The sequence below is a fragment of the Vulpes vulpes genome, chromosome 12, assembly GCF_048418805.1.
Source record: "Vulpes vulpes isolate BD-2025 chromosome 12, VulVul3, whole genome shotgun sequence".
In the NCBI taxonomy this organism is placed as follows: Eukaryota; Metazoa; Chordata; class Mammalia; order Carnivora; family Canidae; genus Vulpes; species Vulpes vulpes.
In genome coordinates, this window is record NC_132791.1 from 18,528,537 (window position 1) to 18,541,248 (window position 12,712).

The window sequence follows — 12,712 nt, forward strand, 5'->3', positions numbered from 1 at the left end:
TCTCTCTCCCTGTTTCTCATGAATAAATAAATAAAATCTTAAAAAAAAAAAAAACAACTGGACTCAATGGTAATAGCCTCTTACATTTTGACTTTTGAAAACGCTTTCCCATTCTATACTCTAGGCAAGAATCATAACCCCAGTTTTCAGATGATAAATCTGAGTTGCAGAGAGTTTAACTCTTTTAAAAAATTTTTATTTATTTATTTGAGAGAGAGAGCACAAGGGGAGGGAAGGACAGAGAGAGAGGGAGAAGCAGACTCCCCACTGAGCGGGGAGCCCAGGACCCTGGGATCAAGATCTAGCAGAAGGCAGACACTTAACCTCTTAACCACTTAAGAGCCGAGCTACTCAGGTGTCCCAAGTTTAATTCTGTATGGCCTGAAAGCTTCTATCTCTCCAGTTCTCATTAGTGGAGCCTTATTGCTGCACTGGTCCAAGTATAACTGAGTTGTTGCCTAACACATGCACCTAGGTCTCCTGCAAGTGTGCATCTGCAAAAAGATATCCAGACTGAGAGACTCACCATGCCCCAGATCAGAAGTCCACCATTCTAGACCACAAGAACAGCATAATACAGAGCCAATGACTTGCCCAAGGTCACACAAGTGCAGACACCTGTGTCTGAATCCAGGCCCCCCCAGCTCCAAATCCAGTGCTCTCCCCATGGCTCAACACTATCTAATCTAATGTCATCTCTAAGGTACCTTTTAGATCTAAAATGCTTCAAACATTCTAAGAGCAAAAAACCATGCTCCATCATCTTCCCTTTCAAAAGCCTCTAACAAAAGACACATAACTTTCCAAATCCCTTTCTGGAGAGTTCAAAGACTCCCTCAGTGAACTCCGTGTGAACCCCACTCTTGCCCTGGCTCTTGTCTACCCTTGACTAGTCTGTTCCTGAAGATAAGATGCAGCCATATAGAAAGAAGGTTGCACAATCCACTAGCTTATAAAGCATAGACTTCCGTGTTCTTGAAGTCTCTTTGCTTTGTGAAGGAATCTGGGAACAGGGGATGTCTAAAATAATCAGAGCATCTCAGATTTGGAAGGGCTCAAATGTCATCTAGCAAAGTCTTGACCACCAAAGGACCTTGATCTTAAATGAGCTCCCTATGTTCAGAAAGATTTGAAAAGAAACCGCAAAAACATTAAAAGAGGTGGGAACCTCTAAAGATGAAAACTGAGATGAACTAAGGTAGCTGTATCAAGTTGGTGAGGTATAGAAAAAAATGATATTAAATGACTTTAGAACATTCCGTTTTTTAGAACATCCCATATTTGATTACATTTCCTTAGTGAATTATGTTCTATAAACAAATAGATCTGCAAAGAAATCTTAAACTTCATTCAGTATTACACTGTCAATGGTAATGATGTGTGATTACTTTGAAACTACTTTAAATATAGTTTAAGATAAAGCAAATAAATAATATGCTAATATTTTTTGAAATTAAGATTTTCAGCATAAGAAAAAGAAATATAGGTATAATATTAAAGAAGACAAATTTTGTGAGATTGCATTTGAGTTTGAGCATGAGCTCATGATTTGTTTCTCAGAGATATGCAGTTCCTTTCTCTGCTTTCTGAAAAACTATAGTTCTATGCCCTCTCACATGGTCCCCACTGGTTACACGTGGCCGCCAGGCACTTGAAATGTGATTAAGTCCACACTGAGATATGCCCTAAGTATAAAATACACGGTAGATTTCAAGATTCAGTATGCACTCAATAAATTTTTACAACTACCTGTTGAAATGATGATACTGGGGATATATTGAATTAGATAAAATGTATTATAAACTTCACTTGCTCATTTTAAAAATACGGTTTCTAAAAAATATTCCACTACTTATATGGCTAGCATTATGTTTCTGTTGTAGATCGTGCTCTAGAGACAAAGACCACTGCTGGCATCCAGACTGTGGGCTCTGACCACTCAAAGGGTCAGGGCTTCTGGGAGGGATGGCAGCAAATGTAGAAGATGAGTGTGGCCAGAATCAAGGAAAGAACAAACCAATATAAAGAGTCAAGATCACAGAAGCCAAAATAAAGAGATTTTCACTAGCCAAAGATGGGTAACCCAGTTAAGACAAACAACAACAACAACAAACGCAAAACAGACTAATTGATTGAAGCACACTGGCCATATAAAAACCCCACTGCTTTACAGTGATGCTCAAGAAAAGAAAAAGCCAAAAAGCAAATAAGCCAAGAAACAAAAACAACCCATTCAGTACAATTGGAGGAAGTTAGAGTGCCAACTCTTACTCTGGAAACAGGCAAATAGAAAAGACTTAAAAATGTGTTGTGCCCTTTCTGAATGAACTCAATTTCATGGACACCCAAATGTCCTGGTTAACAAGGGAATGTCCTTCTTTACAGAAGAATCTCAGCTAATAATCCAGAAGAAATGAAAGCACTAGAAAAAGCACCATTTGGCAATGCCATTTAAAATATGGGTCTAGGGCTCGCTTCAGCAGCACATATGCTAAAACTGGAATGATATGGAGATCAGCATGGCCTCTGCACAAGGATGACATTTCTCTGTGAAGCCTTCCATATTTAAAAAGAAAAAAAAAAGAAATACAGGTCTAGGTAAATGATTATCAACAGCCACCAAAAAACACAAGAGAGAAAACTGAGGTGGCCCCTGATAGCCTGTCCAGGAGAGGCTCCTTGGACCCACTGATCAATCTTATCACCCGAGGCAGGACAACCAGAGGTGAGGTGCTCCTGCTATGACACAAGAGGAGCACAGAGCGCCCATGAAGTGTTCTCGCCATAAACAGTTGATTCCAACTCCAATCAGACCTTTAGACCTAATTTCCATTTTCAGAACTATGGGTGAGAGAAGCACAATTTAAAAGACACCACAGGGAAACAATTATGTAACTCCAAGGGTGAGATGCTCTACGGGACAACAGATGCTGTTTTTTCAACAAGTATTCGCAAAGGGGCAGAAAAAAAGGGAAGAAATAAGAAGTTATTAACTTATTAATTTATTGTTAATAAGTTATTATTTTGGGTTTTGCTATTTGTGTTGGTGACTTCACTGTTCAAGTTATTAATAACAAAGACAAGACAAAAGACCTTAAGCCTTAGATGAAAGAGCCACGGGAGGAAAGACATGGCAGCCAAACACAACAGGTGGACTGGATTTGGATCCCAGTTGGAATGAGCCAACCACCCCAAGAAAGACGTGAAAAATCGGGCGGATCTGAGTAAAGAGAAGGTAATAAAGGATATGAAGAAATGACAGCTCATTTGATTGTGTGTGATAATGGTCTGTGGTTCTGTAACACAATGTCCATACAGACATGCCAGGTGGCAGTGAACAGGACTGAAATGACAGGATGCCTGGACAAAGAAAAATATGAGAGGATGGAACAGAGGAAACAGAGAGCAAGACAGGCAAAATCATGATAATTCTAGAATCTCGGGGTCAGGGTTCCTTACACCATTTTCTCTGCTTGAACATTTTCACAGTGAAAATGGAATTTGCTGCATTAATGATCTGCTTTGTATTTATTTTGTGTGTGTATTTAATGTCCATCTCCCTAACTTCTAGAAGGTGGGATAGTGGTTGTCCTTTTGCCATCAAATCTCTGATGCCCAGGGCAGTGCCTAGCACAGGGTAAATTCCATGTAAATATTAAAGTTGGAATATTCTGAAAGTTCTTGATACTCTTGAGGAGCACAAATACATTGAGTAAGTGAAAATTTCAACAAAAGAGGCAGAGGTTTAAAAACAATCAAGAGACCCCGCATATTAGGGAGATCATTGTTGACAGTGTTTACTTTTTTTTTTTTTAAAGATGCCTGAAGATGTAGTTGGTTCTGATTTAGTTCATAGTTGTGGAGAACTTATGTTCCATGCAATGTGCTCAGAATTCTCTCTCTCTCTTTTTTTTTAAGTTTCAGGGATAGGGGATCCCTGGGTGGCACAGCGGTTTAGCGCCTGCCTTTGGCCCAGGGCGCGATCCTGGAGACCTGGGATTGAATCCCACGTCGGGCTCCCGGTGCATGGAGCCTGTTTCTCCCTCTGCCTGTGTCTCTGCCTCTCTCTTTCACTGTGTGCCTATCATAAATAAAAAAAAATAAAAAGTTGTTTTAAAGAAAAAAAAATAAGTTTCAGGGATAGAGTTTAGTGATTCATCAGTTGTATACAACACCCAGTGCTCATTCCATCCCATGCCCTCCTTAATGCCCATCACCCAGTTACCACATCCCCCCACCGACCTCCCCTAAGCGACCCTCCATTTGTTTCCTATGATTAAGAGTCTCTTATAGGATCTCTCCTTCTGTTTTCATCTTACTTTATTTTTCCTTCCCTTCCCCTATGTTCTTGTTTTGTTTCTCAACTTCCACATGAATGAAATCATATGGTATCTGTCTTTCTTTGATTGACTTATTTTGCTTAGCATAATATCCTCTAGGTCGTCCATCCACGTTGTTGCAAATGGCAAGATTTCATTCTTTCTGATGGCTGAGTAATATTCGATTGTACATATATGCCACATCTTCTTTATCCATTCATCTGTGCATGGACATCAGGGCTCTTTCCATAGTTGGGCTATTGTGGACATTGCTGCTATAAACATTGGGGTGCAAGCGCCCCTTCGAATCACTGTTTGTATCTGGATAAATACCCAGTAGTGCAATTGCTTGCTGGGTCACTGGGTAGCCCTATTTTTATCTTCTTGAGAAACTTCCACACTATCTTCCAGAGTGGCTGCACCAGTTTGCATTCCCACCAACCAGTGTAAGAGGGTTCCCCTTTCTTTGCATCCTCGCCAACATCTGTTGTTTCCTAGGATTTTGATGGATTTCTATCTTACATCTAGATCTTCGATCCATTTTGAGCTTATTTTTGTGTATGGTGTAAGAAAGTGGTCCAGTTTCATTCTTCTGCACGTGGCTACCCAATTTTCCCAACACTATCTGTTGAAGAAACTGTCTTTTCTCCATTGGATATTCTTTCTGCTTTGTCGAAGATGAGTTGAACATAGAACATCCTGCTTTGTATCTATCAAAGGCTTCCAGAATGGAATACAGGCACCTCTGATCAACATGACACAGCAGAGGAGACCTCCCTAAGTTGGTGTAGTTCCTCCCAAGAGCCTAGGCACTGGACATTTTAGTTGACTTCATTCCAGAAACATTTCTTTCAGGTTCTTTGAAATAACCTAAGTGGCTCTTCTTTCTCCACTACTGTCTTTATGAATCCCTGAGTTGGGAATTATTAACTGGTCCAGGCACTGAAGCCTGATATTGGACATGGAAGCACAAAGTAAGCCTAAGTTTCCTCATCTATAATACAAGACTTCTACTCATCAATTTGGAGATGGCTTCTAGTGCTGACATTCTGGACCCAAGGCCCAAATGTGGGGAGAAGGAAAGACTGCATGAATGTGGGGAGGGGTGGGGCCACGAGGAAGGCTAGTAGTCCCCCGCTAAGGGGACTTCCCCAGCCAGGAGTTGTTGATCAGGAACCCCCTGCCTACCAGGGACAGGGGCCCGCCTCGCTCACCATCCCGAAGAAGCCAGGCCTGTCTTCAGGCACGTGCAATTCTGGGTACACGTTCTCCAAGAACCACCTGAAGTCCTTACACTGGAGCTTTGCACGGAGCTTCTTCCTCTCTGTCACATCCCCAAAGGGTTCCTGAGAAAACAGCAAAAATGGTAAGTCCCTGCAGGTCACATATCTCCTATCAAAGTCCCATCTCCACAGATGTCCCCTCTTCAACAGCGTTTAAAGGACACAACGTGTCTGGTGATGAAGTCAGGGAGCTGCAGAGCCCTGGGGCTGCACTGGATCCTTGGTCCCGGGGATTGGTGAGTGCATGATCACAGAGCAGCGAACATCAGCGGAGCACATACCCCATGACGTTCTGAATTACTGTTGATCCCTGAGCATTCACTTTCAAACAAGGTTAAGTAGCCTCGATGTAATCACACTCACAGACCTTATGTGCTCAATATACTGAAGTCTGAATCTATACTTACAGTGGTAAGCGCAAAGCGCTGGGAGGGTAAGTACTTGTGAAAGGTTAGTTTTCTGGACAAAACCAATGATTCAGAACTTCCAAATAGCTGAACAAAAGCAAGCATCTGTTTAGCATGGCCACAGGAGCAATGCCAAGTGCTGACATATGACTGTCCCTGCACTATAATGTTAAAGCAGTTTACTTTGGGGCACCTGGGTGGCTCAGTCGGTTGGGCATCTGCCTTTGGCTCAGGTCATGTTCCTGAGGTCCTACGATTGAGCCCAGAGTTGGGCTCCCTGCTCAGCGGCGAGACTGCTTCTCTCTCTCCCCACTACTTGTGCTCTCTCTTATCTTTCTCCCTCTCTCTCACATAAATAAATAAAATCTTAAAAAAGTATTAAAATTTGACAAGCTAAATATTTAACAAAATGGTAATAATAGGAAAACATCTGAGTTAACGTTCAGATTTTTTTACTTAAATTTCCCAGTGGTTCCTTCTTTGGGGAGTCATGGTGCCCTCATCTTCAAATTCCCATTTTAACATGTGGCCCAGGCATCCAGATAAAAAAGGCGTACACAGTGGCCTTCTAAACAGGTTATTCTTTGGGAACCCTCAGGAAGAGGAACTGTGTCTTCTAGAGTGGGTAACGGGAAGGAACAGATATTTCTACCCTGCAGCCTTGGACAGGACAGAAAAGCAACAGACCCTGGCACCTAGAGGCAGAGAGGGGCCAAGGGGTGGCCAGGAGCAGGTCCGCAGGAGGGCACATGCCCCAGGCTCAGCTCTGCATGATTCGCCCACAAGGCCCTGGACAAAAATCTCGCAACTTCAGTTCTGTCACCTAAAAAATGAGAACTTCATAGCTACCCTGAAGGGCTGCTGGAAGAATTCAGAAAAAGAGATTTTCTTGGTGGCTGGAAAAGAGAGGCTTTAGAGCACACCTCATCTTGCCAAGTGGCCCTCTTAGTTATGCAGATGCAGGGTGGGTGTTCTGTCCCAGGGCCTGCAGAGCTGGCCAGTGCAGAGGCAGTGCACCTATCTGAAGTTTATTTGGAACCCTAAAATCAAGACCTGTGGTTGCACACCTTTGTCGTCATTCGCAAACATGCACAGAGCGGCCGAAAATCAGAGTCACCCAGCGTGACGATCCTAACAGAGGTCATGACTCAGGTCCCATACTGTCACCAAGTGTCCTGTTCACGCTCTGTCTAGTGCCCCGTTTTTTGGGTTTTGCTGTTTGTGTTGGTGACTTCACTGTTCAAAAGCCCCCCAAGCACCATGCTGGAGGGCTCCCTAGAGTTCCTAGGTGTGAGAAGGCTGCGCTGTGCCTGATGGAGAAAATACATGAGTTAGACAGGCCCCATTCAGGCACATGTCATGGTGGTATTGGCCACGAGTCCGATGTAAAGGATCAACAATATATCCTTCATCATGTCTTTCAACAGAAATACACACAAACCAAATTATGTCTTTTTAAAAAAATTTTATTTATTCACGAGAGACATAGAGAGGGAGAGACATAGGCAGAGGGAGAAGCGGGTTCCCCACAGGGAGCCCAATGTGGGACTCAATCCCAGGACCTCAGGATCACGGCCTGAGCCGAAGGCAGATGCTCAACCACTTGAGCCACCCAGGCATCCCAAAACCAAGTTATGCCTTGCTCAGTTGGCAAAACTGTCAACCTGCGAGAGGCATGCAGGGAGCTAGCCCTGTAGTCCTGGGTTCAGCAGTCTGGAATTCAGGGTTGGCAATGACTGCACAGACTGTAATTACTGTGAATAATGAGAATCAACTGTGTGTATTATTATTATAAGTAGAAGAATAAAGTTTTCCCACACTGGTATCAGGAGTGCCCAATTTATTCTCTATTTCTGGAACCATAGGTCTGCTATGGTGGGGAGGCCAGACTCAGCTGCTTTTGTTTGGATGAGGCCAGCCAGGGTGCAGGCGGGCCAGGGAACTCACCAAGCGGGCATGGGGGTTGCGATGGTAGTAGAGCTCCTTAAAGTCATCCATCCACACTTCAGCTGCTCGGACGCTGTTGGCCAGAGCCTTGTTGCGGGAGTAGGGAGCTTGCTTGGGGAAAACGTGGCCAACGTGAGAACACGGGTGTGTCTCCAGGGTCCCACCGCATTGCCAGATCTGTGCACAGATTAGGGAGGAGGCCGGTGGGTGAATTGGGGGGTGAGCCGCTGGCCTACAATGCCCACAGCAGGCAGACTGGGCACACAGATGACATGAGGAACACTGCCAGGGCCTGGCCCTCCATGGGGGAGGAGGCCACCTCCCTGGCACACACCGAACACAGATGCAGCCCAAGAGCAAGGACACAGCCCCGAAGACAAATAAGCCATCGAAAGCAAGACCCCAATGTCCATGCACTAAAGCTCATGCACTTGACTCACAGGAACACCCATAGCTGACCTCAGTGGGGACCCCTTTACTCATTATGTAAAACACAGGCTCATTACCTGGTCTCCTAGCCACAGAAGATAGGAAAGCAGCAAGGAAGGAGAGAGGTTTGGAAGGGGGAAAGGAAGAGCTTCTAGAGGCAGGCAGAGCAGCCTGACACCTAGGGAAGAGGCAGAAAGACCATTAAGAGCACACCCTGAACCTCAACCTCAGGCTGAGTTGTCTGAGACCATTTCACGCTGGGGCAGATGGCCACAAACACCCCACTGTCCCCAGGATGTGTGACCGGGCAAAGTATCTGGTACTTAGAATGGAAGTGGGTGAGTTTTCCGTGGAGGGCCAATTCGTATTTACTAACCCCGTCTAAGCAGGAAACCACATAAAATATTGTTGAAATTTATAATTTTCTATTGAAAAGTACAGACATTGACATAGATTTTTGATACATAAAATGCAAGATTTGGGGAAACCCACCGAAATGCTAGAGGTCTCTCAAAGGGGCATCTGTGTGCCACATGCAGCAGAATCAGTAGGTGGGCTGGTCTCAAAAAGCAGGTTCCTAGTCCCAACCAAAAATCTATCAAACCTGACTTTCTGGTGACAGTACCTGTAAGTCTGCCTTTTTGGCAAGTCTCCCTAATGATTCTGACGCGTGGTAAAGTTTGAAAGTCCCTGTGCTAAAGAGGGTACTTCGTAAGTAATTCAGCAAATCAAGGTTCCAAGAGATGGGATCGGGAGGCAGGGGCCTGTGTTTTAGCCCAGTCTCTGCCACTCACTGTTTGGGTGACCTGGACCCTGTTACCTCCCCTCTCAGAGACCCAGTCCCATCCTGTGGCAGCACGAGAATAGAACTAGGTGACTTGTAAGGCCCTCCCCTGCCCCAAATCTGTGAAAAGTACATTTTTTAGAAAGTTCAAATAAGAAGACAAGGATGTTTATAGGATGTGTGCATCACTACTCTATCATCTTTCAGGACCGTTAGATACAATCTACCAACATGGAGGAAAAATCTACCAGGTTCTCCTGGCAAATCCTATTGTGCTCTGAGAGAGAAGGAGAGGGGGAGAAAGAGAAAGAGAGAGAGAGAGAACAGGTTAAGAATAAGACCAAAGAAAAGACTGGAATACTTACCCTAAAAGAGAATTCCAGGTTTTCTCCACCCCAAACTTCCATTCCTGTATCATAAGACCCCAGATATTCAAAATATTTCTTACTCACAGCAAACAGCCCTCCAGCCATCGTTGGAGACCTAGAAGAGTGTGATAACCAGATTGCAACGTGAGCCCCGGAACTCATCACAGTTGAACTCCTGCCCACCCATCTCCAGGCACAGCCTGTGTTCCTGCCCTGGGCCAGGGGCTATGTGGGGCCTGGAGGCATAGATGTGTCCCCACAGTCCCTGCCCTAGGGAAGCTCACGGACATCTCCACACATACTGTGCATGAGATGACTCATCTCAAGCTGGGGTCCTTGCACACACATGAGAAGTCATGCGGCAGGTGAGGGAGGGTTCGGCCTGAAGAATAAGGGGAGTTGGCAGAGAAGGGGAATGGGATGGTTCTCCAAAAAGACACGAGCATGAGCAAAGGCCTGAGGGTAAGAGAAAATCTCATACTTCTAGAAGCATAGACAACAAGGAGAGTCAAGAAGAGAGATGTGTTCCCCAAGATGATGGCTAGTGCTGGGCTGCGGTGGCCTTGGCCATGCAACCACAACGCAAACACAGACGCCCTTAGGGCTGCTGAAAGCACCTAAGGCAACGCCATCATCTTAAATCTCCCCCAAGGCCAGGGCCTCTCCTGCATGAGTGGCCTCTCCTGCACCCCAGGTGGCCAGCTTTGGCCTGCTTCTTCTGCTTCTGTTTTCTCCCCATGAGGTTCCTGTAGAACGAGTACTGGCTCCAGAAAGGGCCCAAGGCTTCCGTCCTACCACAGCAGGAAGCTGGAAAGGTCAACACACCCAGAGATGCAGACTCAAAAGGATGCATTCAGAAATGGAGAACCACATATCAAGAGCCTAACTGTTTAAAAATTGTAAGATCTTCCAGGAGCACTTCTGGGCCTTGGCAATGTATTGGCTTAGCCTGTGCTCCAAGCTCTGGGCCAATGAGAAAAGGGCAGCAAGACTCCTTGTGGAAGGGAAGGCTCTAGACTACAAAGCACTTCCATGAGTGTTCACCCTAAAATTCTAGAAGTAGGCAGGTGGATATGCCTGTACCTATTTCACAGGTGAGGAAACTGAGGCCCAGGGATATTACAGGAAGGGAAGGGCAGCTGGCCATAACATCCCTGAGCACATATGTGTGTATGGGGGGGAATCACGAGAGTTCGTGTCAGCCTCCCAAGCTGAATATGTGACCCTGGATAGGATCCTTCCTACTCTGAGCCTCAGTTTACAAATCTGTTCGGTGAAATGTTGGGGAGGATCGCCCTCAGGACTCTTACAGAAGCCTAGGCATCATTCAATCTCTCCCTTCCCCATTCTCATTCGGTCTCTCTCTTTTTCCACAGCAGCATTTCTGGAGTCCCCACTTTCCCTCCATCTTCTCCTGCACCATCCTTCCTGGCTAGAAGACTACAACACCTCCTAATGATGTCCCTGCCCGCTGCCCCACCCCTGCAGGCCCCTCATCACATGGCATCCAGCGACCTTTAAAGACTGCAACAGGCAATGGTCATTTCCCAGCCCCAATCCCTTCAATGGCTCTACCCTCTCAGGGTAAAGTCCCAAGCCCTGTCCTTGGCCTTCCAGACTGGACATGCCTTGGCCCCATTCATCTCTCTTCTCCCATCTCTCAACCAATGTCTCCACAGGCATTTCCCTCTAGCCACCAGTGGGTCATCTCAAGGTCAGAACTCAGGTGGCAGATTCAGAAGCCCATCTGCCAAACATGAGTGCAGGCTGAAGACACCGTTTCCAAATCAATACACCAGCAATATAGCTGTTGTCTGACCTCCATCTGCCTGACTCCTATATCTGCCTCCCACTTGATCCTGAACTTGGAAGGGGAGGAAGAAGCCATATTATTAACTTCTAACACCTCAAAGAATGAGAGCAACTGATCCCTCTTTGAGCCCACTTTACTCAGACTCAGGTTTACCCACTGGCCATAGGTGGCCCATTCACCCCCAGGTCCATCTCTGCCAGTTGAAAAAGGACCTGAAAGTGTGTCTTCAAAATGTTAAGCATGAAATTACCATAGGACCTACCAATTATGCTCCTAGGCATACACCCCCAAAAAACTGATAACAGGGACTCAAACAGAGAACAGTATCCTAATATTCACAGCAGCATATAATAACCAAATGGTAGAAACAATCCACGTGTCTATCAGCAGGTGAATGGATAACCAAACATGGATATATATTCAGCCATAAAAAGGAATGGAATTGTAGAAGAATCTTGAAAATATTATGTTAAGTAAAAGAAGTCAGACACAAAAGGACAAGTATTGTGTGATTCCACTTATATGAGCTATCTAGACTAGGGAAATTCGTAGAAACAGAACGTAGAGCAGAAGTTACCAGGGGTTGGAGAAGGAGAGACATGGGAGTCATTGCTTGATAGGATGATGAAAAAAGTTCTGGAAGAATGCAGAGGTGATGGTTACACGATACTGTGAATGTGCTTGATGTCACTGAATTTAAACACTTCAAAATGGCTAAAGTGGGAGATTTCACCACAGTTTTTAAAATAAGTTAATAAATGAAATATACCAAAATACAATCCATGTGTGTAGCTAAGATTTTTAATAAAAATAAATAAATGCTCTGGAGAAAATGGGAGAGCAACAGCAAACCAGCCCTCCCAAGAGCCCTCCCCAACACGGCAGCCAGATACAACAAGGCATGCTCACAGAGCAAGCGGCCTGCAAGTCACCCCCTAACCTGATGACATCAATGGGGGACCGCATGCGCATCCTCTCCCTCTCAGGGACCACGTGCCACGTGAACACCAGCCTCCAGTCGAAGCCGCCAATCTGAGGCTCCCTGGGGTTGCCCAGGTACTCAAACGTGTTCCAGTCAATCACATCGATTACAGGGCACACCACAGCCGACTCTTCTTCGTGGATCCTGCAAACACCAGGACGCCCCATGTGCCTCGCCATGTGGATGGGTGGCAAGAGGACGAGAAGGGAATTTGGGGATGAACTCTCCTCATCCTTTCACTTGGAAGGAGGAGCACCTGTGTGACAAAGCCTTGTGCCTCTTCCTATGGGTCTCTGTAGCCATGGCAGGCCCTGGCAGGTGGTTACCGTAGGGGATGCTCAGGTGACAGGGGAGGCCGAGGAAGCAGGGATTCTGGCCTG

The 12,712-nt window shown here is 45.5% G+C and overlaps 1 protein-coding gene and 1 non-coding gene across 3 annotated transcripts in view; one reads left to right on the forward strand and one right to left on the reverse strand.

The window, feature by feature from the left end:
- The window catches only part of GALNT12 (polypeptide N-acetylgalactosaminyltransferase 12), a 38,615-nt gene that overhangs the window by 4,324 nt on the left and 21,579 nt on the right, over positions 1-12,712 (reverse strand). For both annotated transcript variants that reach the window (XM_026013203.2, XM_072727867.1), the window contains exons 4-7: positions 12,291-12,476; positions 9,535-9,652; positions 7,957-8,133; positions 5,534-5,665 (exon numbers count right to left, since the gene is read on the reverse strand). In XM_026013203.2, the coding sequence (XP_025868988.2) occupies positions 5,534-5,665; positions 7,957-8,133; positions 9,535-9,652; positions 12,291-12,476 (613 nt within the window). The remainder of the gene's footprint in view (positions 1-5,533; positions 5,666-7,956; positions 8,134-9,534; positions 9,653-12,290; positions 12,477-12,712) is intronic.
- On the forward strand, positions 2,468-2,569 carry LOC112930891 (U6 spliceosomal RNA). Its single transcript, XR_003237225.1, has one exon. It is a non-coding gene; the product is annotated as a U6 spliceosomal RNA (small nuclear RNA).